Consider the following 25,304-nt stretch of genomic DNA (forward strand, 5'->3'; position numbering starts at 1 on the left):
CTTCCATTCGAATCTGTTTCTTATTTATGCTTTTCTGTTCTCTGACTTGGTTATTGTGTTTTCAGCTCTTCTTTTTATTTATTTTTCATTAGTCTGTTTAGAGATGAAAGCTTGTGTCATGGATGTGTGAGTGTTTGTGTTTTTTACATATTTGGATGGAGGATGCTGTTAATACTCGAGTGAGGGAAATATCACAGCTGCGGTTCGATGTGCAACATCAAGGTAAACCTCTATGTTCAGCTCAGTGTGTGAACATATCAGCCTCTCCAACATCTGTGTGCTTCCCTGATCCCTGTGTGGGCTAAAAGGCAGCTGACAGAGTCTGAATCTGCTCACTACCTGCTCGTCTGGCTTGGAGGTGAGTACAGCGATCACACATTCAGTTCATTCCTTTTAAGACCAAAATATTTAGCAGACGGATGTTTTCCAACAGATGACTCTGATGTGGATTTTGACTCTTCTCTGCTCTTTCACTGCTGCATCATTCGGTAAGAAAATGTGGAAAATCTCAGCTCTTTGTGTATGTGTGTATATATGTATGCATGGCTGTATGTATATATACGTAAATATGAATAAATAGGTGTATATGCAAACTTCTCAGTGATACATGCCCCATAGTCTACCAGCAACACTGTGTTGGTACTTTTTACTTTGCTTTTCACATACTTTTATTTTGTAAATCTTATTCTTAGCTCTTAATTACTATCGCTGTTGCAGGACAACGAAATTTTGTTGTAAGTTTATGACAAAGTTTCTTAATCTGTATTGATAATGTTATGATTTCCAGTCCAGCAGCTTTAACTTTGGCTAAAACCATCGTCCTCAACGGTCGGCAGAGGAAAGTCTTTTCCGTATGTACAAACCACATTTCCACAAAAGGCTGAGGAGTTTTTATTATTTTAATAATTTATTAATTCATTTCAATCTTTATCCGACATTGTAAGTTGTATAAAATCTAGTTGGAAATTTGGAGAGAACAAGGAAGTAGTTTTGATTTTGATATTGTTAGGGAAATAAAATTGGTCCACAGAGCAACTGGGCAAGTGTTTCATTGCACTTATGGCAGATGTTTTTTCTTTAGCAGAATCACGAAATCAAGTGGTTAGAAAATTTGAACAAGCGGAGGTTTAATACAAAAAATTCTATTCAGTAACTGACATTAAGATCTGGGGCCTTATTTATAAATCTGGCGCAGGAACAAAAACCAGCGTACGCCAATGTAGTCAACTTTTGGGATTTCTAAAAACCAAACTTTGTGGGAAAATGTTCCCACCTCCACGGCAACTCTGACCCAGGTGTATGCACTAAATCTGGGAAAACGGGAAACGGCGACACCAACGGTCCAGAATAAAATGAAGAAAATGATGAGGTGGAGAGTCTGCTGCCAACATTTACCAGCCAGTAAAAGAAAATGCGTAAAGTAAACTTCGGTCATTTATTCTGAGATCCAAAGTGATTGTGTCCCTCTGCACCGCCCACCCAGCTGGAACACCGCCCATCCAGCTGGAACACCGCCCATCCAGCTGGAACACCGCCCATCCAGCTGGAACACCGATTCACAAGTCCGGGTATCGAACTTCGGTCTCCTGCATGGCAGACGGATATCCAGCTGTGTATTCTGACTCCTCTGGCTTGTCTTCCCTTCTGACACTGTGATGACAGCATCTCCACCTGCTGCCTCTATTCTGCCTTTCTAAACACCAGTAATGTCCACGCCGTGTCAACCAGTTAAACATTTTAACGTTTCCAGCGTGGTCCATCAGGATCTCTGTCTCACACCCTGAAAAATTCCACTTCTTAACTCCTTTTCCCTCCCGAGCCATCATGCAAATGATGTGATGAATATGTATTACAGGCGTCCACCTGACCATTTATAGCCACCATGTAGGCGTAGGAAGGCGTTCCCTCACGTGCGCCTGCTTTAGAGTTGATTCTGATTTATGGGGCAGCGTGGATCAGAGGGTAGAGCAGTCGTCTTGTAGCCTGAGGGTTGCCGGTTCGATCCTCGGCCTCGAGTTCATATTGAGGTGTCCCTGAGGACCAAATTGCTCCTGATGGGTCGTGGTTGAGCGCCTTGCATGGCAGCTTCCGCCATCAGTGTGTGAATGAGTGTGTGTGTGTGAATGTGATGTATAATGTTAAGCGCTGTGGGTATCATTTCAGGTACAGAAAAGTGCTGTATAAATACAGACCATTTACCATTTATAAACAGGTGTAGGACATGCGTTTGCGCGCTTTTATAAATCTGAAAGTTGAAGTGCGAAGACGCTGCCTGTAGTTTGCTTTGCTATGCACAGTTTAATAAATAAGGCCTCTGGACTTTTTGCAAAACTGAATACAGGTCTATTTTACCTAATAAGAGATCTGTTGGCAGATTTACTTTACATCAATATTGTCCACGCTACAGGGCAAACTACGTTTATGAACAGATATGTTCTTTAATCACACAGTACAATAAGTTCACTACTAATATTAATCAACTTAATGAAACCTTAAAGGAAAATGTGAAGATTAACAGCCAGAATTATAAACCAGTGTTACACAGCACTTCATCATCCTTAGAGCTCTAATCATTTGGAATAAGAAAATCTTATGTGATCACTTTAACTTAGTTGCAGCTGCATAAAATTTGTGATGTTAGAGGAAATGTTCATCATTATTTTGAATTATTCTAATTTTAATTGCAACCCATGTTAAAATTATTATGGTCCCTTTTTTTCAGGGATCCACATCAAACGAAAACTTTATTTTTGTCTGTACAATAATATGTGAAAGTCAGATAAACACTTCAGTATGTGGTATTATGACTTTATTAAATTTAATAATTTATGTAGATCAAATCCCATCTCTAAAGTTCACCTTCCTCTTCACCCTCTTCTTCATCTCCTCTCTCTGAACTATCGCTTTAACTCGCCACCTGACTAAATAACACATTGATTAATGACAAGAAACAAGTTTTTGGTTTGGTGGCTGCTATTATCATCATTATTCATGACACGGTGGCAGCTGGAAAATAATCTCTTTGTGACTTAAACTTTTAACATTGACTCACTGTAAAATACCTCCTGGTGTCCTCTTTTCTTTTCGTTGTGGTACTCAATGATCAAAAGTAGAATCAGTTGATATATTTGCTTTTTTGCAAAACCTGGATAGGCTGATGTTTGGCTGCTTCAGCAAAGCCTCACAAAATGTTTTGCAGCCTACAAGTTATTACACTTAGATAAATATGAAGCACAATTGTAGGTTATGTCAACGTTGCACATGGGCAATAATCCTCTTTATAATCTACATTTTTTTATTCAGTTTTTTTTATTCAATACAAGTACTTATTGGTGTGTATCCTACCTTCACATTTATGCTCCCCCCTCATATTATCCACAGCCTCCCAAACCCTTAATAAAAAAAAAAAAAAATAATAATAATAAAACAACAATAATAATAATAATAATAATAACAAAAATAATAACAATAATAATAATAATAATAGTATTAAAGTCACTGTTAAATTTTTAGTATGTCCCGTCTCTGTCTGCTGCAGATGTTTCCTGATGTTTTACAGAGTTGAAGCTGAAGTTCTAGGCTCTAGTTGCCTTTATCTAAGACCAACTCATGTAAACTTGTGCAGGTTAGTAGCTTACTGACTGTTCCACCACGGTTCCTCTCTGACTGGGATGTGGAAGCTTGTCGAACGGTCTGAGTCTGATGGAAACATCTGTGTTGTGCTGAACGTTTATGTTGTTTGTGTACAATCTGATACATGGATCCAAACGTCTCTCACATAATGTTGCTACATAATGTTTGATTAACTGATATCTGACCTCTGAATCATCTGATTCTAAAGTCTGATTATTGGTTGAAATGAGGTGGGTGAGCTGATGAATAAAGGTGATAGAGTCAGTAGGTGATGTTACAGATGTTCCAGATGTGCCAGAGATAGGTAATATGGAGAGTTTGTTGTAGTCAGCATGCTGAAGATCTTTATGATGCAGAGTATGAGACTGAATCTGATACTTCTTTTCTGAATAATCCGATGCATAAAACAGATCTGTACACAGTGGGAGAAATTTTTGGCTTCTTGGATGAGACCTTTGGTACATGAGTGAAAGTTAAAGATTACTTTCCTGATACTGAAAAGTTTTGTTAGGACTGTTAAGTGCTTGCCAGGTTGCACGTGAAGTGACTTTTTTCTCAACCAATCAACAGATTGCAGTGTGTCAGGCTCCCCTTTTGTGGGTCGGGTCAGTTAGATTGGTACCCCAACGGAAGGGTCCCAACAAAGTAGGATGAGTCGAGTCGGATATTAGGGTACCCTTCCCAATTTTCACGTGTGGAAACACGAAAAATGCATCCTACCCCGCCCCAACCTGCACCCATGAGAAGAAACGTTTCTGGCTCAAAAAGCATGTTACAAATGTCAGAAAAAGGGTTAAAAGTAAAGAATCAAGGAAACCTAAGTTAGTGGAAGAAACACTATGATCATGCATCACAAGGTGCTCTCTTTGTTGCAGGTCTTTCTGGTGTCACTCTTCTTTCTGTCTTCCGCTGTTTTGATGCAGGGACTTCAGGTGGGCTCTCTCAACATAAATGGTGGAAAGGAGAAGAATAAGAGAGCTATGATACACCAAGTGGTGAAGCACAACAAGCATTGTGCTGCTTCGGGAGACTCACACTGATGGAAGTATCGAGTTAGACTGGTGTTCTAAGTCATGGATCTAACTGTAGTAAAGGGGGGGTTCATATTTCAGACAGAGCAAATGCAACTTTTCTATCTCATAGGGAGGTGGTGGCAGGATGACTGCTGGTTGTACTGGTGGAAATGAATGAGGTGACTTGTGTTGCCAGTGTATATGCACTTATTAGGCCCGAGCACCGAAGGCGGTGCGAAGGCCTATTGTAATTGCTCCGTTTCTTCCTTATTCTTCTTCTTCTTGTCAAAAGTAAATTGCATTTTAGGGGACCTGAACATGCGCGAAAACGCGCCTAATTTTGCGTACCCCCCCAAGGGAATGTGTAAATTTACGTATTTTGTGGTGCTCGGGACTGTTCGGGCAAAATTGAATGAGAGCGCCACCTATTTATGATGCCCTGCCACTGCACCTCATCAATCTTTATGAAAATCGCTACATGTATTCCAAATGTTTGGGCGAACAAAAAATCCTCTTGGAGTAACAGCCTAAAACCAACAGGAAGTCGGCCATTTTGGGTCAAAGTCGCCATTTTGGCGTTTTACTGACATTTTCAAAATCTATCTCCTCCCAGAGATTTCTTCGTACCGCTACCAAAATAGCTCAGGATGTCCAGAAGACATGTCTCTTTAAAAGTTATTGAAAGTTTTCTAATAGGAGAAAGGGCATGGAGGGGGTGGGGCCTCAAAGTTTGACTTCTCGCCGTGAAGAACGAAAGTGATATAACTTCCACATAAAACAATGTATCTGAACCAAAATGGCCATGTATGATGCCAGTCCGATCCTGAACACATCTACACGTCAATATTTGGGTTATGAATTGGCCACGCCCCCTGGTGACAGAAAGTCATGGTTTTTACTTGGAGACCGATTTATCTGAAGTTTTGGACACAACCAGGTCCAAACTGGGTCAGACAGCAGAAAACAAGTTGGTGATGATATCCAGTGAAAACTGTTGCTCTACGCTGCAGGGCGAGACCGTTGCGCCATGGCGAACTTCGATAAGACGCCATGACATCATAAATCACTATAAATCCCTCAATTCTGATCCAATCCCCATCAGACTTGCAGGGATTAATCAGGGTCCGGCCCTGAACAGATTCATATCACCAATTCTGGTCTAGCCCTAAGCCCCGCCCACTTTCAACAGGAAGTGCTTTTTTTCAGACGCCGGGGTCCATCCCCTCAGGAATGAAACTTACACCCTTGAAACTGCTTCACAACAGGTCAAACCCTTTCATGATACCACAATAAAAATCTCAAGTTCCTTCGCCAAACGTAACCATGGCGAATAGTGGTCCGACGCCATCAAACAGGAAGTACTTGTGACTGAACCATTGTAACGTTGATCTCCACCAAACTTGGCAGGAAGGAACGCGGTCAGGCCTTGAACATAGCCACATTGACATATGCTGGAAAAATTGCAATATGGCTCTATAGCGCCCCCTACAAATATTTAATTGATCATAACTGCCCACTACATTGACCGATATGGCTGAAATCCAGTATATTGATAGAACTTGGGAGGATGTACAAAAAAGCCTCTTGGACCTATATGATAACTTCAACAGGAAGTCGGCCATTTTGAAAAAAGTGTCATTTTTGGGGTCATTTTTGCATGTTTCTTTGCCTTGCATTTGAACGAACTCCTCCTACAGATTTCATCGTATTTACCTCAAACTCAGTCTGAACACTCCAGAGGCATGTGTGGTTAAAAGTTATTGAAAATTTTCTAATAGGAGGTGGTGTTCAGCGGCGGCGCCTCATCAAGTTTTGATGTTTCGCCATCATGCACAGAATCGATTATTTCTGACATACAACACTCAGTCTCCACCAAACTGCCCATGTTTCACTTCAGTTCCATGCCGACCACATCTACATGTCCAGATGTTGTCATCTGGACATTGCTCAACGCTGCACGGCGACACCGTGGCGCCATTACAAGCTTGGATAAGACGCCATGACATCATTAATCAGTATAAATCCCTCAATTTTCATCCAATCAATATGACACTTACAGTGATTCATCAGGGTCAGCTACTGAACAGATACATGCTACTACTTTTGGTCTTGGCCTAAGCCCCGCCCATTTGAAACAGGAAGTGCCTTTTTCAGACACCGGGGTCCCTCTTTTTAGGAATGAATCTCACACACTCTACAGTGCTTCAGATCAGGTCAAACCCTTTCATGATACTACAGAAAAAAACCTCAAGTTCCCTCGCCAAGCAAAACCATGGCGAATGGCATTCACCGCCATTAAACAGGAAGTACTTCTAACTGACCCAATGTACTCCTGATCTCCACCAAACTTGGCAGGGAGGACACTGGTCAGGCCTGGAACTGATTCAAATAGATATATGCTGGTAATATGGCTCTATAGCGCCCCCTATAAATATTTAATCTATCAGCTCCAACCACTGCTTTGAACGACATGATAAAATGTGGCATATTTATGTAACATGACAGGACAAACAAAAATGCCTCTTCATTTCCTTATGTTCTCAACACCATAGCCCCGCCCCCTGGGAAAAGGAAGTCCCACCATTTTAACCTTTATCATCTGTATAACTAGTTCTAACTCATTAATATCATCCTTCATGAACTTATGGTTGAAAATGTGACTGACTTCTTACAGCATCATGATTAAAATGGCTTTCTGTGATGGTTTAAATCATTCGCCATTATACAGGAAGTGGCACTAACCCTGCTGTCAGTTGACCAATTGAGCTAATATTTTCCTGTTCTCAATAGAGTTCCAACCTGAACATGGTCCTACATTAAAACAAATTTACCACCACCTAGTGGCCACGTGGAATTTTCCTCTTGATAAAATCATGCTCCAGTTTGTGGGAATTCAACACAGTTTGTAAGAAACAAGGTCATGAATGCTTCAGATGTCATCACTGGAAAGGCTGAGGTGCAAGCTGATCCTCTCATGAGGAAAATCACCTCTTGATGGAGATAAACTCTGGAAGAATGGGTATATGGCTGTGGGCGATAGCGGCTGTGCTGCTGGAGGGAGGTTGCGGGGTGATGGGGCGGTGCAATAGGCCGAAGCGGCGCCAGAGGTGCGAGGGCCTCCAACGCTGCTTGCAGCTTTAATTGTGTTTGTTATTTGTATTTGTAGAATTTTTTTTATTTTTACAAAAACACTGTTCACAGATGCGAAGCACGAATGTGCGTAAAAGACTCTGAAGTTGCGGTTACGAATTTTGTGCATATCTTTACACTTCTACCTGATTGGATGGTGACAAATTAAATGATCCAAACAGAGAGCAGACCTGTCCTTCCCACTGCTGCAGACTTATAGGGAGGGGAAATTTTCAGACACTTGCCTCCTCCTCAATGGTCCTCCCTCTTTCATCTTTACATCGCCACCACGAATCACCACCACCTCAGCTGTTCCGTCTCTGCATGCTTTGCTCGTGTTGATCATTTAAAAAAAAAAAAAAAAACATTCAGGTATGCCGACGTAATACACCGTTTTATTTATTTATTTATTTATTTTTGACAAACAGGCCAGTTTTGGATCCCATTAACCCCATGGGCCAGTCCGAGCCTGAAGAGGAGAGTCAGACGTTGCAAACGTTGCGCAGCAAGGGCTGCAAGTGGTTCCAAACGGAAGTACATGCCACTCGTAAACGGCAGGGGGGTTTTCTCACTTCATGTCCCCCCACACGAACCGTAGCAGGTGTCGATCTGCAGGTAGGAGCCCCACCTGGTGGAACATACCTCGTATATCGCTGCTGAAAGCCACAGCATGTTCCCTGAAGCGTAGCAGTACAGCTAGCAGCGGAGGGCCGAGAGTGGGACCTGGTAAAAGGAGCTGGTTGAGGTTATGGCCTTGGTATTGGAATGAGCAGTTGTACACTACCCGATTCTTCTCATTGTGTTGGACCATATGGTGGGGTATATACCAAGCTTCAGGGCTGCTCTCCACTTGGTAGTCCTACAACTTCTTTACATAACCAGCCTTTACAAGCTTCTCAAGCTGCAGAACAGCAGCTTGCTCTGCGGATTTGCTCAAGCGCTTCTCTGTCCCTTGCAGGAGTGGCAACACTGCTTCCGGAGTGGCTTTAAGTACAGGCATGTTCTTGACCCGAAGGAGGGGTGTGGCGTAACGCTCAGTGCCATCGACATTAACTCTTACTGTCTGTTCTTGAAGGAGTTTAACAGCTTCCTGGTCCTGTCGTGACCTGACCGCTAACTTTTCACTGCGGTAAGGGAGTACATCCATCTGCCATAACTTCTCTACACATGAAAGCAGCTCTGTGTGTGACGGTGCAGACTTGAAGAGACAGTAACTTGCGTTAGGACTGGACGTAATGGCTTGGGCTGGTCCCTGTAAGGTCCAGCCGAGGAGTGTCTTTACAGCTGCTGGCCCGCCGGGTGGTCCTAGTCTGACTGGCTCTATAGGTGTAATGAGGTGGGTGTAGTCGGCGCCAATCAGTAACATGGGACGGACTTTTTTTAGAGGTGGGAGGGGCAAACCTGACAGGTGTTTATACTTCTGCTGGAGAGAGACAACTGGATGGGAATGCTCTGCTAGACTCAGTTGCTCGGCGGTGAAGGCATGTTGGATACTGTACACCTTGTCAGGATTAGCGGCTGGAGATATGGTGAAAGACACAGTCGCCCCTTGGAGCTTCTCCACTTCCTGTCTGACTGTACGGAGAGCTAACACCTCTTTAGTTCCCTTGAGACCCAGCTGTTTGGCAGCAGACTGAAGCAGTATTGTCCGCTCAGATCCATCATCTAAAATAGCATACGTCTCTAGAGATTTGTCACCGTTTCTCAGAAACACCTTAATGATCTTCAGTAGCACTTTACAGTCATAGACTGGGCGGTCCACATACATGATTTTGTTGGCAGTGTTTACCAGGCAGTTCTCTGGTTGCGGTGGAACCGGTGCCTGTTCCCCCTCTTCCCTCTCATTCACCTCGTGCAGCACTAGCAGGTGTTTTCGACCACAGGTCTTACATGGAGCTTTAAGAGTGCACTTTGCAGCATGATGATTACGTCCGCAACGCCAGCACTTATTATTCACTTTGATCCATGTCCCCTTTTGTTCTTTAGTCAAGTCTTTGAAGTTGGAACAGTTGTTCAGAAAATGCTTATCATTGTCGCAATAGGGACAGTAGGCTGTGAACTTCTCCCCTTTCTTAGACTTGTTGGCGGGATATTCGGGTGCAGATGGTGCTGGTGCAGTGCTTGATCCTGCAGCCTTCTCGGTGCTCAGGAGGATAGTAGCAGACTTACTTGGGTGGTTAGGAGTGCGTCTGGTATCACACTTCTTGTTACATGACTCCTCTTTCTTGGGGGACTTAATGGTGTCTTCCTGAACTTCTAGCTCATATTCCAGCCAATCAGCAAAGTCAACGAGGGTAGGAATGGCCAGCCTCAGGGGGTGGATAAATCTCTTAAAGCTGGCGTTGAGATCGCAAGGGAGTTTACTTAGCAGCCGAGAAATGTGAGAGCCACGGGTTAACTCTACTTGGCCGCTCTGCCCCAATTGTTCTAACATGCCAACTAGGGACCGCACATTGAGGGCAAACAGTCTGAAGCTCTTAACATCACCACTGCGTATATTAGGACCGTCCATTAACTCTGCAATCCTTTGTACAGCAAGCTTATGTGGCTGTCCATACATCTTAGTTAGAGCCAGCATCGTATCTGTGTAGGGCTGCCAGGAGTTAGAATAGGAGTCTGCCACGAGAGAAGCTTCTTCACACTTAAGGTGATCTGTGAGGATCTGATATTTGTATCTCTCAGTAGCATCCTCTGGTAACAGATTCTCCAAAGCGATTTTCATACGTGTAAACTCTCTGGGGTTTGGTGATGTAAGGCTGGGGATGGTGGGCTTTGGCCCCCTGTATATGCTCTCTCTTCATGGCTCGTCAGAGTAGGGAGTTCGGGGAAATGAAGAGTCTCTGCCTGCATAGAACGGAGCACCCTGCTGAGGTGTGGCTGCATAATATGGATCATAGGTACGACCTCCGGAAGCCTGGGGAACTCTAGGTCGAGCTAAATCTTGTGCCGGGTTTCCTGGGGGGCTGAATGTCGGACACTGTGGCTTTTGGTAGAATAAGGAATTGGTTGGTGGTTGGGAGTGTCCATAACTGCCACCGTATACTACCTGGGGTAAAGGAGGTGGGGGCAAAGGCTGATGGGCTGCTGACTGGGTCTGTAAAGCAACCATCAGGCTCTGAAACTGTTTACGGAGCTCAGCATTCTCCTGACGCATCTCTGTAAGAGCACCATGAAACTCAGAAACTTGGCTGTTCTGCTGCCCCTTGGTGGCTTGCGTCCTAGATTGGTGAAACACCTGTTCTTGCTCCCCCACGTCCTCCAAGTTCACTGTATCGAAGCTCTGGCTGACTGGTGGTGATGGTGATCCAGTGGTTGGACGCTCTGACATTGCGGGCTCCACTGATGGTGGAAATTTACCCGGCATTCCCGGTCCACTCAGGTTGTAATCCAACAAATAGGAAGGCACTGACACGTTTCGTTTGGGTCGGGGGTACGTTGTAGCTGACTCAGGGTTCTGCATCTTCAAACAGTGAATTGACAATCCGGCTCGAAGGACCATTGAAAGATAGTAACAGTGCTGTGCTGGTTGGAGTGTTCAAATCCCTGTTGTAAGTCCGGTTAGAACTCCAAAGAATGAGTCGGCTGTACTTATGCAGGGTTTATTAAACCAACTGAGTTTTACAGTCTGTCCCTTATACACACTGGAGGTCTTGGTTGTGTGGTTCTAAAACAGAAATAACATAATATCAGCACCTAACTAATACAAACACAGGTGCAGTTGCAACATAAAGGCACAAAGTATGCAGTTTCTACATGAACACAGCTGCTTGGTAGCAAACATGGCCTGCTCATGTGAACAGCACATGGCATCAATTAAATGAGTTGAACAGGTATATTTACCAAATAAACGGCATTACTGACTTTAACATCACTTAAACAGCACTTACTTGACTTTACGCACAAACATCCAGGTGGGATTACAATAAACTGCAAACTATGACTTAAACTGTTACACCAAATGTAAGACGGCTAGAAACTTCTCTCGTCGTCTCCTCTTTCTCTCCCGTCTAGCCTGACAGGCTGCTCATGAGTAGTCTAAGTCCTGCCCCTTAAAGGGCCAGAATGTCAGTCCTTTAGGCAGCCTTTTCCACACAGACTGTTCAGTAGCTGAGATCTGGGATTTAAGAAGTGAACTCAGATTCCTCTGAAAACTAAAACAATCAGGGTCCTCCTCAGTTCATTAAGGGTGGTTGATTTGTTTTCTTCATCCTCATCCACAGCGGCGGAGGTCTGTTATGAGGAGCTGGGCTGCTTCAGTGACCTTCCTCCTTGGGGGGGCACCACACAGAGACCTGCTTCGGCTGTGCCCTGGACCCCTGAAAGGATAGGCACACTCTTCCTCCTCTTCACTCAGAAGAACAACTACTACCAGGTGAGGTGGAGTTGGAAACCACGGACATGTTTCTCGCTGGTGATGTTTGGAAATCATTGATCATACGAGTCAATCAGATCACGTCCAGACACCATTGATTATAGAAGTGATATTTTTAGAAGGTGCTGAGTGGGATGCAGGCATGAAAAAGGCCTAACACAGGAAAAAACTGGATGGAAATGTTAATTCTCTTACTTCTAATTTATCAGAGTTGTGTAGCTGGTTTAGTGGCATCAGTGTCTGACCCAATGTTGTCGGCTGCTGTTTTATTTCTAACGCAGTTTGAGTAGGAAAAAGTAGAAATATCCAACTTTTCAGGTTCCTCTCTAATCTTTGATGAGGACAAAGAAGAAAACAACTCTCAACATTTTCACCGCGGAAGCCGAAAGCGACGACTATTATTCTGATTTTATTCATTATCTCGAGATAACAAGTTAATTTTCTCATTGTTTCAAGATTACAAGGACTGTTTTCGTGATGACGAGATGATGAAGGTGAGCTCCAAAGTAAACCTGATTTCATTGACAGCGGGGAAACCAGTGCTGCTCCCAGTAGACCACAAAACACACTCAGTAAAAGCCAATATAATTAATAAATGTACATACCAAACTTTTATTTTAAGATATTTATTTTAAGATGAGATGAGATGAGATAAGAGACTTTTATTTGTCCCCAGCAGGGGAAATTCTAGAACAGGGATCACCATCATGTCGCAACACATCTGACTCACATAATGCGTCGTTGGGAGGCTGGCTCTGACCTTGACAGCAAGCTGTTGGAGAACCATTTCATTTGAACCAGGTGTGTTGTAGTAGGGACACAGTGAAAACCTGCAGGACACTGGCTCAAACGATCCAGAGTTGCTGTTCTAGAGCATCAGAAGCAAGACAGAAGGACCAGCAGTAAAAACCACAAAAGAAATTATAAATAAAACAAAATTGTTGTTGAGATATATACATAAAAGAGAAGAATTGAGAAATAAAATAAAACATTTGTTCATTATTTACAATATGTACAATAATAATTTCTTTGTCTTTTCTTGTGCATTTTGTGTTTTTTGGTCTGCTGGGAGCGGTGCTGGTTTCCAGTCTGGTGCAGGAAGAAAGGATCTGCACTAGCACTCCTTCACACATTTGGGGTGAAGAAGTCTGTCTCTGAAGTAGCTCTGCAGTGCTGTTCTGGAAGGAGTGGGAGCTGGTCTCCAACATGGATTACAGCTTATGCATCATCCACTTTTCTACCACCACCTCTACTGGGTCCAAGGGGCATCCAGTACAGAGCTGGCCTTCTTGATCAGTTTAGTTTCTTCGTCTCCACAGCTGACATGCTCTAGCAGGCGGCTCCATAAAAAATGGGTGATGCCACCACAGTATCAATATAGGTCTTCAGGAGCGCTCCCTGCACTCCAAAGACCTCAGTCTCCCCAATAGGTAAAGTTGACTCTGTCCTCTTCTGTGAAGTGCAGCAGTGTTCAGTGACAAGTCCGGTTTATTGTTCAGGTGGACACCCAGGTACTTGTAAGACCATCTCTATGTCCATTCTCTGAATGTTCACTGGTGTTTAAGGGGTGTTGGTCTGCCTGCGGAAATTCACCACCAGTTCTTTGGCTTTGATGTGTTGATGTGAACTTGGTTCCCCAGTCTACAAAATCCTGCACAAGCTCTCTGTACCCCATTTGTGATGAGGCCAGTGATAGCATAACAGCAACAAGTAGCTTTCAGGGGGAACCTGTGTGGAGTTTGCATGTTCTCCAGCTATGGATGGGTTCTCTCCCGGCTTCCTCCACAGACATGATGTTAGGCTGATCTGAGTCTCTTAATTCTCTCTAGGAGTGGCCCCACCTTTGAACGGTAAATAGTAAACAGTCTGTACTTAAATAGTGCTTTTCTGTACCTGGGATGATACCCAAAGCTCTTTACATCATACATCACATTCACACACACGGAAGCTGGCGGAAGCTGCCACACAAGGCGCTAACCACGACCCATCAGGAGCAATTTGTGGGTTTGGTGTCTGGCTCAGGGACTCCTCGACATGAGATTGACAGGCTGAGGATCGAACCGGCAACCCTCAGGCTACAAGACAGCCACTCTGAACCCACTGAGCCACACCTCTCAAAATCCCTTTTCTCGAGAAAACAACGTTTGAACACTGATGGAAGTATCGAGTTAGACTGGTGTTCTAAGTCATGGATCTAACTGTAGTAAAGGGGGGGTTCATATTTCAGACAGAGCAAATGCAACTTTTCTATCTCATAGGGAGGTGGTGGCAGGATGACTGCTGGTTGTACTGGTGGTAAAGTTTGTTTACCCGAGATAACAAGATAAAGGATCCAGTCATCACGAGAAAGCCGTGTTAAAAAACCACATATGAGCATGACCGCTTTCAGCTTCCGTATTTCACAGGTCTACAGGTGTGGAATTTTATTTTATTTTATTCTATTTATTTATTTTTTTAGCTTAAGTTTAACAACAAAAAATGAATGTTTGCAAATATTAAATTAACTCCAGATAAATGTTTTGAAGATACATCAGACAGACGGTTGTATTTATCGTTAATTCTCAGTTGATTCAGACCCCGTCTGACCAAACATGTCATAGTTTTTCACGTTTTTACTTACCTGTCATTTATGATTAGTTGTTTTTAGGTAAAAAAAATACACAACTTTCAGTTTAGGCATAGAAGTACATGTAAGGATCAGGAATGCAGTTACCCATCACACCACAGGAATGCTGCATAATAACATAAAAGGTTACCAACTCACAGTTTTTCAGTTCCTGAAGTCACACCTTTGTGAAGAGGATATCTGTGTTTTTCACTTTTTGTTTGGAGAGGAGGTTGGATGGCAGCTCTGCGCTACACTTCCAATCAGTCATGTAAAGATTCTTCATCGTCTTATAGACAATAACATCACTTGGTTAGGCCAGCAAACAGTGGAGCTTAGGGCTGAAATAAATTACTCTGGTCACATTGATAGAAAATATATTAATCTGTGGGCATGAATTACTAACATGATTTACTCATGGCCACACATTAGTTATAGAATTTATAGCTATAGTGAACATGTAAAGTAGATCATTTAGATTTAATTTTATATTACTGTTGGGATGAATTACAATGATGTAACTGCAAGAATGTCCTGACAGAAAATTTGACCCTTAACTGTACAGACATTAGAGATGAGATGTTCATGAACGAATCAGTTCTGTTGAACGGCTCTTTTAAATGAACCATTAGACCTGAGTTGCAGCTGTGAGCTGTTCATTTGCAAGACATTCTTTTTTATCTTCAAATTCTCCATGCTGCTTTTACACACGTGTGCCATCATGGGAGTATGAGATTCAACATGCTTCATTCGCATGATGCATGTGGGCAGAAAGTAAAAAATGCTGTAAGTTCTATCCAAAACATTTACTAACATTTGCACTGATGTCTTTCAGGTTTATTCTGTTTTTATTTATATTTTTCTTGTATTTCTGTATTTTTTTCAATCTTGTATAGTAGATTTTTTAGCGGTACAGTACATATTTTTATTATTCTTTAAACTCATATATTGTGAGTTTTTGCTTTAGTAAAATGTTCTTGTGTGGAAAATTTAGGAGTAAAATTATTTTGCATGAAATTTAATTGTAGCTTGCTTAGCTTTTGTTGTGCAGCAATGTCTTTTGGTAAGATAAAATCTAAAATAGTGATCTCACTGTCAAAGCATGGGAATGTGGAGCCTCCTTAGGGAATGATTACAATAAAAATGAAATTATGACCAATATTTCAGATTAATTACCACCAGGATATATTGCTGGGATCTAAAGCCATGTCAAACTGTTGAGCTTTGAGAGAAAAAAACTGATCTCAGTTAAATGTTTATGTTTGAGAAGAGATCTTGTTCTCAACATGCAATATGTAAATCTGTAAATATACAGGTTAAACTACTGTGAAAATTCTTTCCCATTTCTATTGTACATTTGACCCTGTTTTAACTGACTTTTCATAGCGTGTGATCGTACTGGCTTCACCAGCGGAACAGTTTGTTTTAAAGCAAACAGAGACCAGGTACAGCTTTTAATGGTTTTTAGTCCCCAAAAACTACAGATCCCACAAAAACAGGCAGCAGTCTGTCTACTAATCCTGGAGGGACATACGTCCTACTTAAAGTCCCAAAATGTTGAAGAACCACATGGTCTGTTCCAACGACGTCCTGAGATCTGTTGGGATCAATCAGTCAGAACTGGTCTGAGACACTTATTTCACATGTTGGAGGAGCATGGTTTGAAATGAAACACGTGGCCGTGACTTAAATATCTCATTCCCATAAGTAATCTGTTCCCATGCAATGAAATATGCTTTCTTCTGATGTTACAGGACGGACTCACAGTTGCTTTCATGACCACTAGAGGTTGCGTATTGCAGTCATGATGTATTTGCCCTGCATGGGGTCATATTTACAAAGTGGAAAATCTCATGTTAGACCTACAGAGGAAGCTTTGAAATATAAACCAAATCAATAATTAGAGCAAAACTCAATGTGAATATTCTACTTTGAACTGTATTAAAGCACAACCCTTTGATTACCTGGTGTTCTGTATCTCTGAAACCATCAGGAGATCAAACCCGACTCATCCATCGATATATCCAACTACGGCGGGAATAGAAAGACTCGGTTCGTCATTCCTGGTTATTTGGTTGAAGGAGACGAGGACTGGCCACAGAGAATGTGCAAGGTAAGAGGTGTACAATGACAACTTTCTGCAAAAAAATTCAGTGTGGAAAGTCAATGAAGTCTTTCCATTGTTCTTATACGAAGACAAACCTTAGAAATCAGTCTGAAAGGTTTGTTTTCTGCTTAGTTCTGTCTGGATTTGGGCTAACAACCAAATTCTTGTGAGTGATAAAGATGGAATCACAGCTGTGACAACAGCCGTTAAATCATGTTGATGACAGCTGCAGTTGTATTAAAATGATCAGCACTAAATCTGACAACAGTCTTGCAAAACCATCCATTTTATTTCCTTTTAACCTTGATTTGCAGATGCAATGGCCACTGATGTGTGGACACTAAAAAGTGTGTTGTGCATAAAATATATTCTGTCACACTTGCTGACTGCTTCACATTTCACAGAAATTTACAAACAGCACTAAAAAGGTGTTTAATGTTAATATGAGTCATGATGAAAGTACAAATCTAGTTCCAAAAAAGTTGGAATTCTGTGTAACACGCAGATAAAATCAGACTGATTTCCAGATCTAACCAGGCCAGTAGAAGATAAAAACAAATCAGAGGATGAAACGGAGACGTTTCACCATGTGATGAAAATATGAGCTGATAGTGAATCTGATGGAAAAAGTTGGAACAGGAGCAACAAAAGGCTGGAAAAGTACCTGGTACAAACCAGAAACACCTGGAGGAGCATTGGACAACTAACCAGGTTACCTGGCAGATTCACAATCAACTCATATTTTCCATGAAACAGAAAAATCTCAGTTTCATCTGATATGTTGTTTATGTCCCAACTTTTGTGGGAATTAGATTTTAGGTGTTTTTTCTCTCCATTTCCTCGTTGTTTGATACTGTATGTACATGTAGGAACTGAAATGTGTAGATTTGCTTTGGTTTCCCATTTTGTCCGAACTCATTCCTGAAACAGTTTTATAAATAAGAGTTTTAAACTTATTTTATTTGCTCAGACTGAATTAGGACTCATATCTAAAAAAATCTTTTTTCCAAAACTTTTTTAATGTACTTAAATTATGAAATGATCACTGAATAGGGACCAAGTATTACCTGACCATTATAAATAGTTTACACCTCATTATTAGAGTTTAAGCATGACTACACGTTTGAGCGCTTGTATGTGCGTAATGACAGTAAAAACTGAATCTGATTACATAATTAGTTCCTAACCCCTTATCAAGCGGGGTCATTTTGGCAAAAACGCCTGTAATATGACCTCCAAATTAGAATTACTGCTATTATTGAATCCTCTGGATTGTAAGTACAGGCTTGGGCTCTTTGTAAAGGTAACACTCTCTAGTTTCACCCACAGCAATCAGAATCACTGTAAGTATTACTGATAAAAAGTTATACACTTTAGAACACACAGAAAAAAATATTTTTTTGTCCTCGCCTAACCTGTACGGACAGAATGAGACCAATCTTGATGGGAAATATTGATGTTTGACCTACAGAGAGCCCTCAAAGGTAAAGAAAGTCAACATTTAAACTTTCTGCTTTTCTGTAAAAAAGGCTTTAGTGTTAGCGCTGTGGTTGTTGCATTCAAAATGGTTTATATCATCGGAAAGACGAGACTTTGAGCTTTCATTTGATGTGTATATTGTGGGCATTCATGACGGAGTTGCTTGCACACATGGCTGCAATGTTGATTAGTAGTCATGTACCTGGACCGGTATGTCTGCATCGTAAGGGGTTAACTCATTAACTTTTCTTTTAATTCTCAGTTTTTTTTCTTTTTCTAATCCTGCAGGTCTAATATATCATATTTAGCATCCTGAAAACAGAAGTGTGACACACACCACTGCTGGAAGTCAATACAAAACAACCGTGTCTGAATTTTCTGTTTACTTTGTATTGATGAACTTATTGTTTAGGCTGTGGTGAAGAAGGAGAATGTGAACTGCATTGCAGTTGAGTGGAAGGCGGGAGCAAGGGCTCGGTATGTTCAGGCTGCCAACAACGCCCGGGTGGTGGCTGCTCAGGTGGCCCACATGATCACCTTCCTCATGGTAAATGTTGCAACTCATCACCTGTTAAACAGCCCTCTGACTCCAAAAGAAGCATCTTTGTATGTGCTGTAGGTGACCAAAGAAAGGTTGCTGTAACTTGACAAAACCCATGAATCTGTTCTATATGTTCTCCAGTTTGCCCCATTAACCAAAAGAAAAACAGCTGCTAACTGGATAAAAACAGGCGAGAAAAGCCAGTTATTGAACCTTATGTGATGCAGTGATCATCTACAGAATCTAAGCTAAACCAAAACTAAAGACCCTCCAACACATTACCCCCACCTGGAAGGAGGGTTTTGATACATCTGTGATGGAGTCAGGAGGTGAAGCGACGAGAAATGACATCCTGGTTTTCATCTCAGACACCTTCCTGGTGAAATTTTATCAAACAGCAGGAGAATCACAAGGAAACATGAAAGAGAGTCGGGTTGAATTTTTATGTCCGAGGCACCGTCACACAGTCTGACACTCTGATTTTAACACAGATCAGCTGCTTCCTTCTCTTTCCCTGGAGTTTGGGTCATTTCAGAAGACAACTAGAATTCATGTTTAATTACACGAGAAATGTTTAATATTACTGCTGATCCTCATGTAAACTGGACACCGTCATTAGTGTCATTAACCAACATGTTACACGCTGCAGGACCACTTCCAGCAGACTGCTGATAAGTTCCACATTATCGGACACAGCGTGGGAGCTCACGCTGCTGGAGAGGCTGCAAGCAGAATTCCTGGTCTGGCCCGGATCTCAGGTAGACCTGCTGCAGGATTATTAGCTGCCTCACGTTCTAATCTTATTTCTATCATCTAGTTTAGGGGGGGGCAAAAACTGCTTCGTGGTTTCAAAACAAACTTCTTAAATATTCATCAGCAATCCTGAACAACATTAATTACTAGCAGCTGGTTGACGGAGTAACACTGACTCAGTAGTAGCCAAACTTTCTACCATTCTCATTAAAGTTACCGTTCAGACTTTAGATGATTTCACCCCACAGGCTGGGATGGAATCTGAATCCTGAAGAGCTTCTTGCTTGAAAGTGATCTTTTTCTGTTCAGGACTGGATCCAGCTGAGCCGTACTTCCAAGGCACTGACGCTTCTGTGCGTCTGGACACCAGCGACGCTGCCTTGGTGGATGTCATTCATACAGACAGCCGTCCCTTCGAGTCCAAACTCGGTGCGTATCACTGAGGAAGTCTTCTTACTGAGACATCATGTGACTGAACCTGTTGGATTTCTGCTTCTTCTGCTTGTCAGGTTTGGGGATGACAGAGTATGTGGGTCACATTGACTTTTACCCCAACGGAGGGGAACTGATGCCTGGTTGCTCCGCTAACACAGGCCTTTCCAATGACCTGGACTCCATTTGGGACGGTGAGATCATTTAATCAAATCACATTTTATTTTGCACTCCATTGCTTCACATCCAGTGCTGCAGAATCTTACTTTAACTAGTAAAGCGTATATAGTACTTAGAATGACAGTAATCTATAGATGATGAAGCCATGAAGACGTTTATTGAGGTCTGATAGAGGAAAACCAGCTTTTGGTTGGTAATTTGCTGAAATTGATCAGCATTGGACTGGACTCCTGTGGTCACGTCTTTCTCTAGTTTAAAGAATGGTCTAGATTTCTGACATTCTGAGAACAGAGAGAAGAAAGAGGAGCAAGCAGTCTTTGACATCTTTAAGTTAAACAGGCTGCAGCGGGACGTCTGATTAGAAAGGGAAATAAATTTGATGTCATCAGACAAACTGTGAAAGGAAATAGTTTACTTACTGAAAACTGATCCCAAAGCTGGCGTATAATGAAAACAGGGTCAAGAGTAAAAATGAAAACTCTTTAAGACCAACAACATGTTCATGTCTCCAGAAAAGATGGTTTCAAAAGCAGCAGTTGAATCCAACAATTTGAAAACAGCGGAGAAACCCGAGTTAAAGAAAACCATTTCTTACTCTGAAAAGGTAGGATTCAACCAGAATGAAACCCTTCACAAACTAACATGATGATGTCCTTGCTGTGTCTCCTGGTGAGGTGGGGGAGGAAGAGGGTGACCTCCTCACTGGAGAATCTGTAGGAAAACAGGAAGGGTGGAAGATGTCTTGGGGTTTTGAAGCTGAAGGTACCTGGATGGAAAGATACTTGAAGAAGTGAAGAAAGACAGTAAAGATAATAAATGAATGAAACACACAAACCAACCAAATTAATGAAGATGGATTTTTCTCGGAGAAATACAACAAAAAGAAAATGCAACACAGAATAACAATAATAGTAGAAAATGTTTAAAAGAGGATATAAAAATACAAATAGAGCAGTTAAATGTAACCTGAGTCTCTCTGCAGACTGTGCAAGTATAAAAGCTGCTAAGTAGCAATAATTAATGGTAATAGTAAAAAAAATAAAATAATAAAAAACAAATTATTTAGCTTACATAGTGGCTGATGTGATGGCGGGGCTATTTCAGATTGTGGAGCATGGTTGAGGGTCTATGTTTTGGTTCTCAGGCTGCAGAACCATCTGCCTGAGTTCAGCAGCCGGAACAGTTTCTGGGCTGGTAGAGTCCTGGAAGATCCAGCAGGTCTGGTGTAAAAGTCCTGCAGAGAGGGCAGGTCAGCACTCTGCTGCCTCCATGACTCTCTGTATATATAAATATTAATAAACTGAGGGATATGTGGAGTAATTTAGTGTGATGAATTTAGATGAAACTGTGGAGCAGATCTCTAAACTGGCATGTTTTCATCTTTTCGTGTGATTTATCAACTAACCCCAGTTGTTCTTGGACATTCAGATTAGGTAATGATCTGACATCTTTACATCACTTCCTCTTCCATCTTTATATTAAAAACTGTGTTGAAACAAAATTTAAAACATCATTCACACTGAAATTTTAAGTCCAACTCATCATGATCCAGAGTCAGGGGGAAATGAAATGAACTAAACATTAACATTGATGTAAGCGGATGATGTGACCTCTGATTTCCACACGGCATATCAAGTGATCTCAAGCTGACATCAGGCTTCATTGCAGTCATTACGAATACAATGACTCATATTTCCTCAACCACACGACTGAACAATGCAGAGTGAGCGCCCTGTGGAACATTGGAGTTGTCCCAATGGAAAAATCTTAAAGAAACCCCGGCCAGTTATTCCAGCTGGACCTGAGATCTTCTAAAAAGGATGACGACGGCCTTCCTCTGAAATGTGCCGCTGAGCAGCCAGGATCAAGTGGCAGCATTGGTGCCATGCCGGGGGTCTGGAGTTAAGGGGGTGGGTGGGACTGGGGTGGTCGGGTGTGAATGGGAGCCCACGCTGCATAGCTGGAGGTGTTGGAGTTCCTGGTGAATTCCCTGAACTGAAAGAGAAAACAAATGCAGCCATGAGCCTTTTTTTATGTCTTTCTTTCTCTGACTCCATCGTCACCATCAGTGTTCTTCAATGTCTTCCTGACACAAAAAGCTGATTTTCTAAAACAGTCTCCTCCCAGATATTTGGCCAAATTTTGGCCCACGTCTACAGCTTTGTTAGGTCCATTTGACCTTGACTTATGGTGCTGACTCCATGTGAGTGATGAGGCCAAAACTCAGTGACTTGACCACCACACAAAGAAAGTGCTGTAATCAGTGTTTAGGCCGGCTCCTCATATCTGGACCACATCTGGCCCACTTGCCAGGCCCGTAACTGAACCATAAGTCCCAAAAGTAGCCAGGATTAGGCCAAAATGTGCCTGCTATCTGGGCCCAACACGTCCATGCATACGCAGGACATCAAATTGATGGTACAGTGAAACATTAACATTTTAAGGCCCTCAAAGTAAATTCTGCAAAAAAGAGAATGTGTTGGAGGATGCAATCAAACATCTGATGAAATATGTTATTCTAAACAAATTACACAGTTTATGCTCATCAGCAAAAATACAAAGATTCAAATAACTAATTCAAATCTAGCTGTGAGATCTTTGTAGCTCTGCAGACCCTGAATATGACCAGAATATAAAATAACCTCTCATTACATCATCGGCTCGTCTTTATTTAAATGTGAGAATTTATTCTTTATTCAGATCTTTTGCCCTTCGTTCACACATCCTTCTCACTCCTTTTTTTATCTGTTTTCAGGTACCTCGAGGTTTGACGTCTGCAACCATGCTCGAGCCTATGAGTACTACATAGAAAGTATTAGTAAATCCGGAGGCTTTGTTGGATTCCCCTGCTCAGATAAGAAAAGCTTCGCTGATGTAAGTCTTTCTTTACTTTCCTGAACCTGCTCAGAGTGGAACCAGAAATGGTAACGGAAGGGAGGAAATCTTATTTATACAGCACCTTTCACAGAAAAAAATCACAAAGTGCTTTACAATAAGAAAAAATCCACATGCCACATACACAGTCAGAAAACCCTCGTTTAACTAAAAAACCTGTTTGAATAAAACTGTTTTCCACTGCTTTTTAAATAAACCAACAGAATGTAGACATCTCAAAGAAAGAGGCAGCCCATTCAGCAATCCGGGCGTCACTGCCTGAAAGGAACTGTAACCTCCGATCTGAAGACCACACAGCCAGACCACATGGAGCTCTAAAAGTCAGGACCAGTATTTTTAGGGTAACCAGTGGAGAGATGCCAGAAACAGAGTGATATGTGCTCTTTTCTGGGAGCAAGTTAAAATCCATGCTGCAGACTTCTGTACAGCCCGAAGATGGTCCACTGATGTGTTTCAGTTATAGGTTGTGTTCAAACTCAGTGAGAGAAAATGATCAGAAATGATTAAGAATAAAACCACTATTTCAGTGTCCTGTCTGTTTAAGTTAAAGTACATAGACAACTGAATAACTAGTATTTAAAAAAAAAGTCAGAAACTTGTTTTTGTTTTTAGAATAGATGGATTTTTGGTGGTGTGGTGGCCCTGACTACACACAGCTTCCAAAACAAGCTGGAACTGTAACACATATGGCACTTTTTATGCAGCCATTTACACGTTGTACTGAGGACACAGAGAAATAAAGAGTTTCATTCACTTTGTTCTTTCTGCAAACATGTTTTATGTGGGCGCCAGTACAGGGTTGTCATAGTCCAGTTCCGATCCGACCCTGTACCATCACAGAACCCCGATCCGACCCCGTACCATCACAGAACCCCGATTCGACCCCGTACCATCACAGAACCCCGATCCGACCCCGTACCATCACAGAACCCCGATCCGACCCCGTACCATCACAGAACCCCGATCCGACCCCGTACCATCACAGAACCCCGATTCGACCCCGTACCATCACAGAACCCCGATCCGACCCCGTACCATCACAGAACCCCGATCCGACCCCGTACCATCACAGAACCCCGATCCGACCCCGTACCATCACAGAACCCCGATCCGACCCCGTACCATCACAGAACCCCGATCCCACCCCGTACCATCACAGAACCCCGATTCGACCCCGTACCATCACAGAACCCCGATCCGACCCCGTACCATCACAGAACCCCGATTCGACCCCGTACCATCACAGAACCCCGATCCGACCCCGTACCATCACAGAACCCCGATTCGACCCCGTACCATCACAGAACCCCGATCCGACCCTGTACCATCACAGAACCCCGATCCGACCCCGTACCATCACAGAACCCCGATCCGACCCCGTACCATCACAGAACCCCGATCCGACCCCGTACCATCACAGAACCCCGATCCCACCCCGTACCATCACAGAACCCCGATCCCACCCCGTACCATCACAGAACCCCGATTCGACGCTGTACCATCACAGAACTCCAATCCGACCCCGTACCATCACAGAACCCCGATCCGACCCCGTACCATCACAGAACCCCGATCCGACCCCGTACCATCACAGAACCCCGATCCGACCCCGTACCATCACAGAACCCCGATCCCACCCCGTACCATCACAGAACCCCGATTCGACGCTGTACCATCACAGAACTCCAATCCGACCCCGTACCATCACAGAACCCCGATTCGACCCCGTACCATCACAGAACCCCGATCCGACCCCGTACCATCACAGAACCCTGATCCGACCCCGTACCATCACAAAACCGACCCCTTACATCACAGAACCCTGATCTGACCCCGTACCATCACAAAATCGACCCTGTACCATCACAGAACCCCGATCCGACCCCGTACCATTACAAAACTGACCCCTTACATCACAGAACCCTGATCCGACCCCGAATCAGTGCCATCTGATGATCACAGGCTGGCATCGTCAGCCTTTAGTCCCTGACATTCAGAATGAAACTGCTTCAGTCCAAACTTGCTTCTAGAAAGTGTTGCAGGTCTGACGAGCACCAACAAATTAAATGATGAGATAAAACACAACAGCTTTCTGTAATGCAGAAACAGTCGCTATACGAATCACAGTTTGTTCTGTTTTATCTATTTCTGTGTTTATATTTCTG

General features: G+C 42.7%; 1 protein-coding gene and 1 long non-coding RNA gene across 2 annotated transcripts in view; one reads left to right on the forward strand and one right to left on the reverse strand.

Annotated features, from left to right (window-relative positions):
• Positions 1–259: 259 nt before the first annotated feature.
• LOC121655222 (inactive pancreatic lipase-related protein 1-like) overlaps positions 260–25,304 on the forward strand; it is a 35,864-nt gene continuing 10,819 nt past the window's right edge. The window contains exons 1-9 of the mRNA XM_042009711.1: positions 260–358; positions 434–488; positions 11,996–12,147; positions 16,746–16,865; positions 18,751–18,885; positions 19,529–19,637; positions 19,942–20,061; positions 20,142–20,258; positions 23,000–23,118. Of these exons, the coding sequence (XP_041865645.1) occupies positions 434–488; positions 11,996–12,147; positions 16,746–16,865; positions 18,751–18,885; positions 19,529–19,637; positions 19,942–20,061; positions 20,142–20,258; positions 23,000–23,118 (927 nt within the window). The 5' untranslated portion in view covers positions 260–358. The remainder of the gene's footprint in view (positions 359–433; positions 489–11,995; positions 12,148–16,745; positions 16,866–18,750; positions 18,886–19,528; positions 19,638–19,941; positions 20,062–20,141; positions 20,259–22,999; positions 23,119–25,304) is intronic.
• LOC121655233 lies at positions 20,819–21,749 on the reverse strand. The gene is made up of 2 exons (XR_006013107.1): positions 21,316–21,749; positions 20,819–21,025 (listed from the first exon to the last, which is right to left on the reverse strand). It is a non-coding gene; the product is annotated as an uncharacterized LOC121655233 (long non-coding RNA).

The sequence above is a fragment of the Melanotaenia boesemani genome, chromosome 16 (assembly GCF_017639745.1).
Source record: "Melanotaenia boesemani isolate fMelBoe1 chromosome 16, fMelBoe1.pri, whole genome shotgun sequence".
NCBI lineage: Eukaryota > Metazoa > Chordata > Actinopteri > Atheriniformes > Melanotaeniidae > Melanotaenia > Melanotaenia boesemani.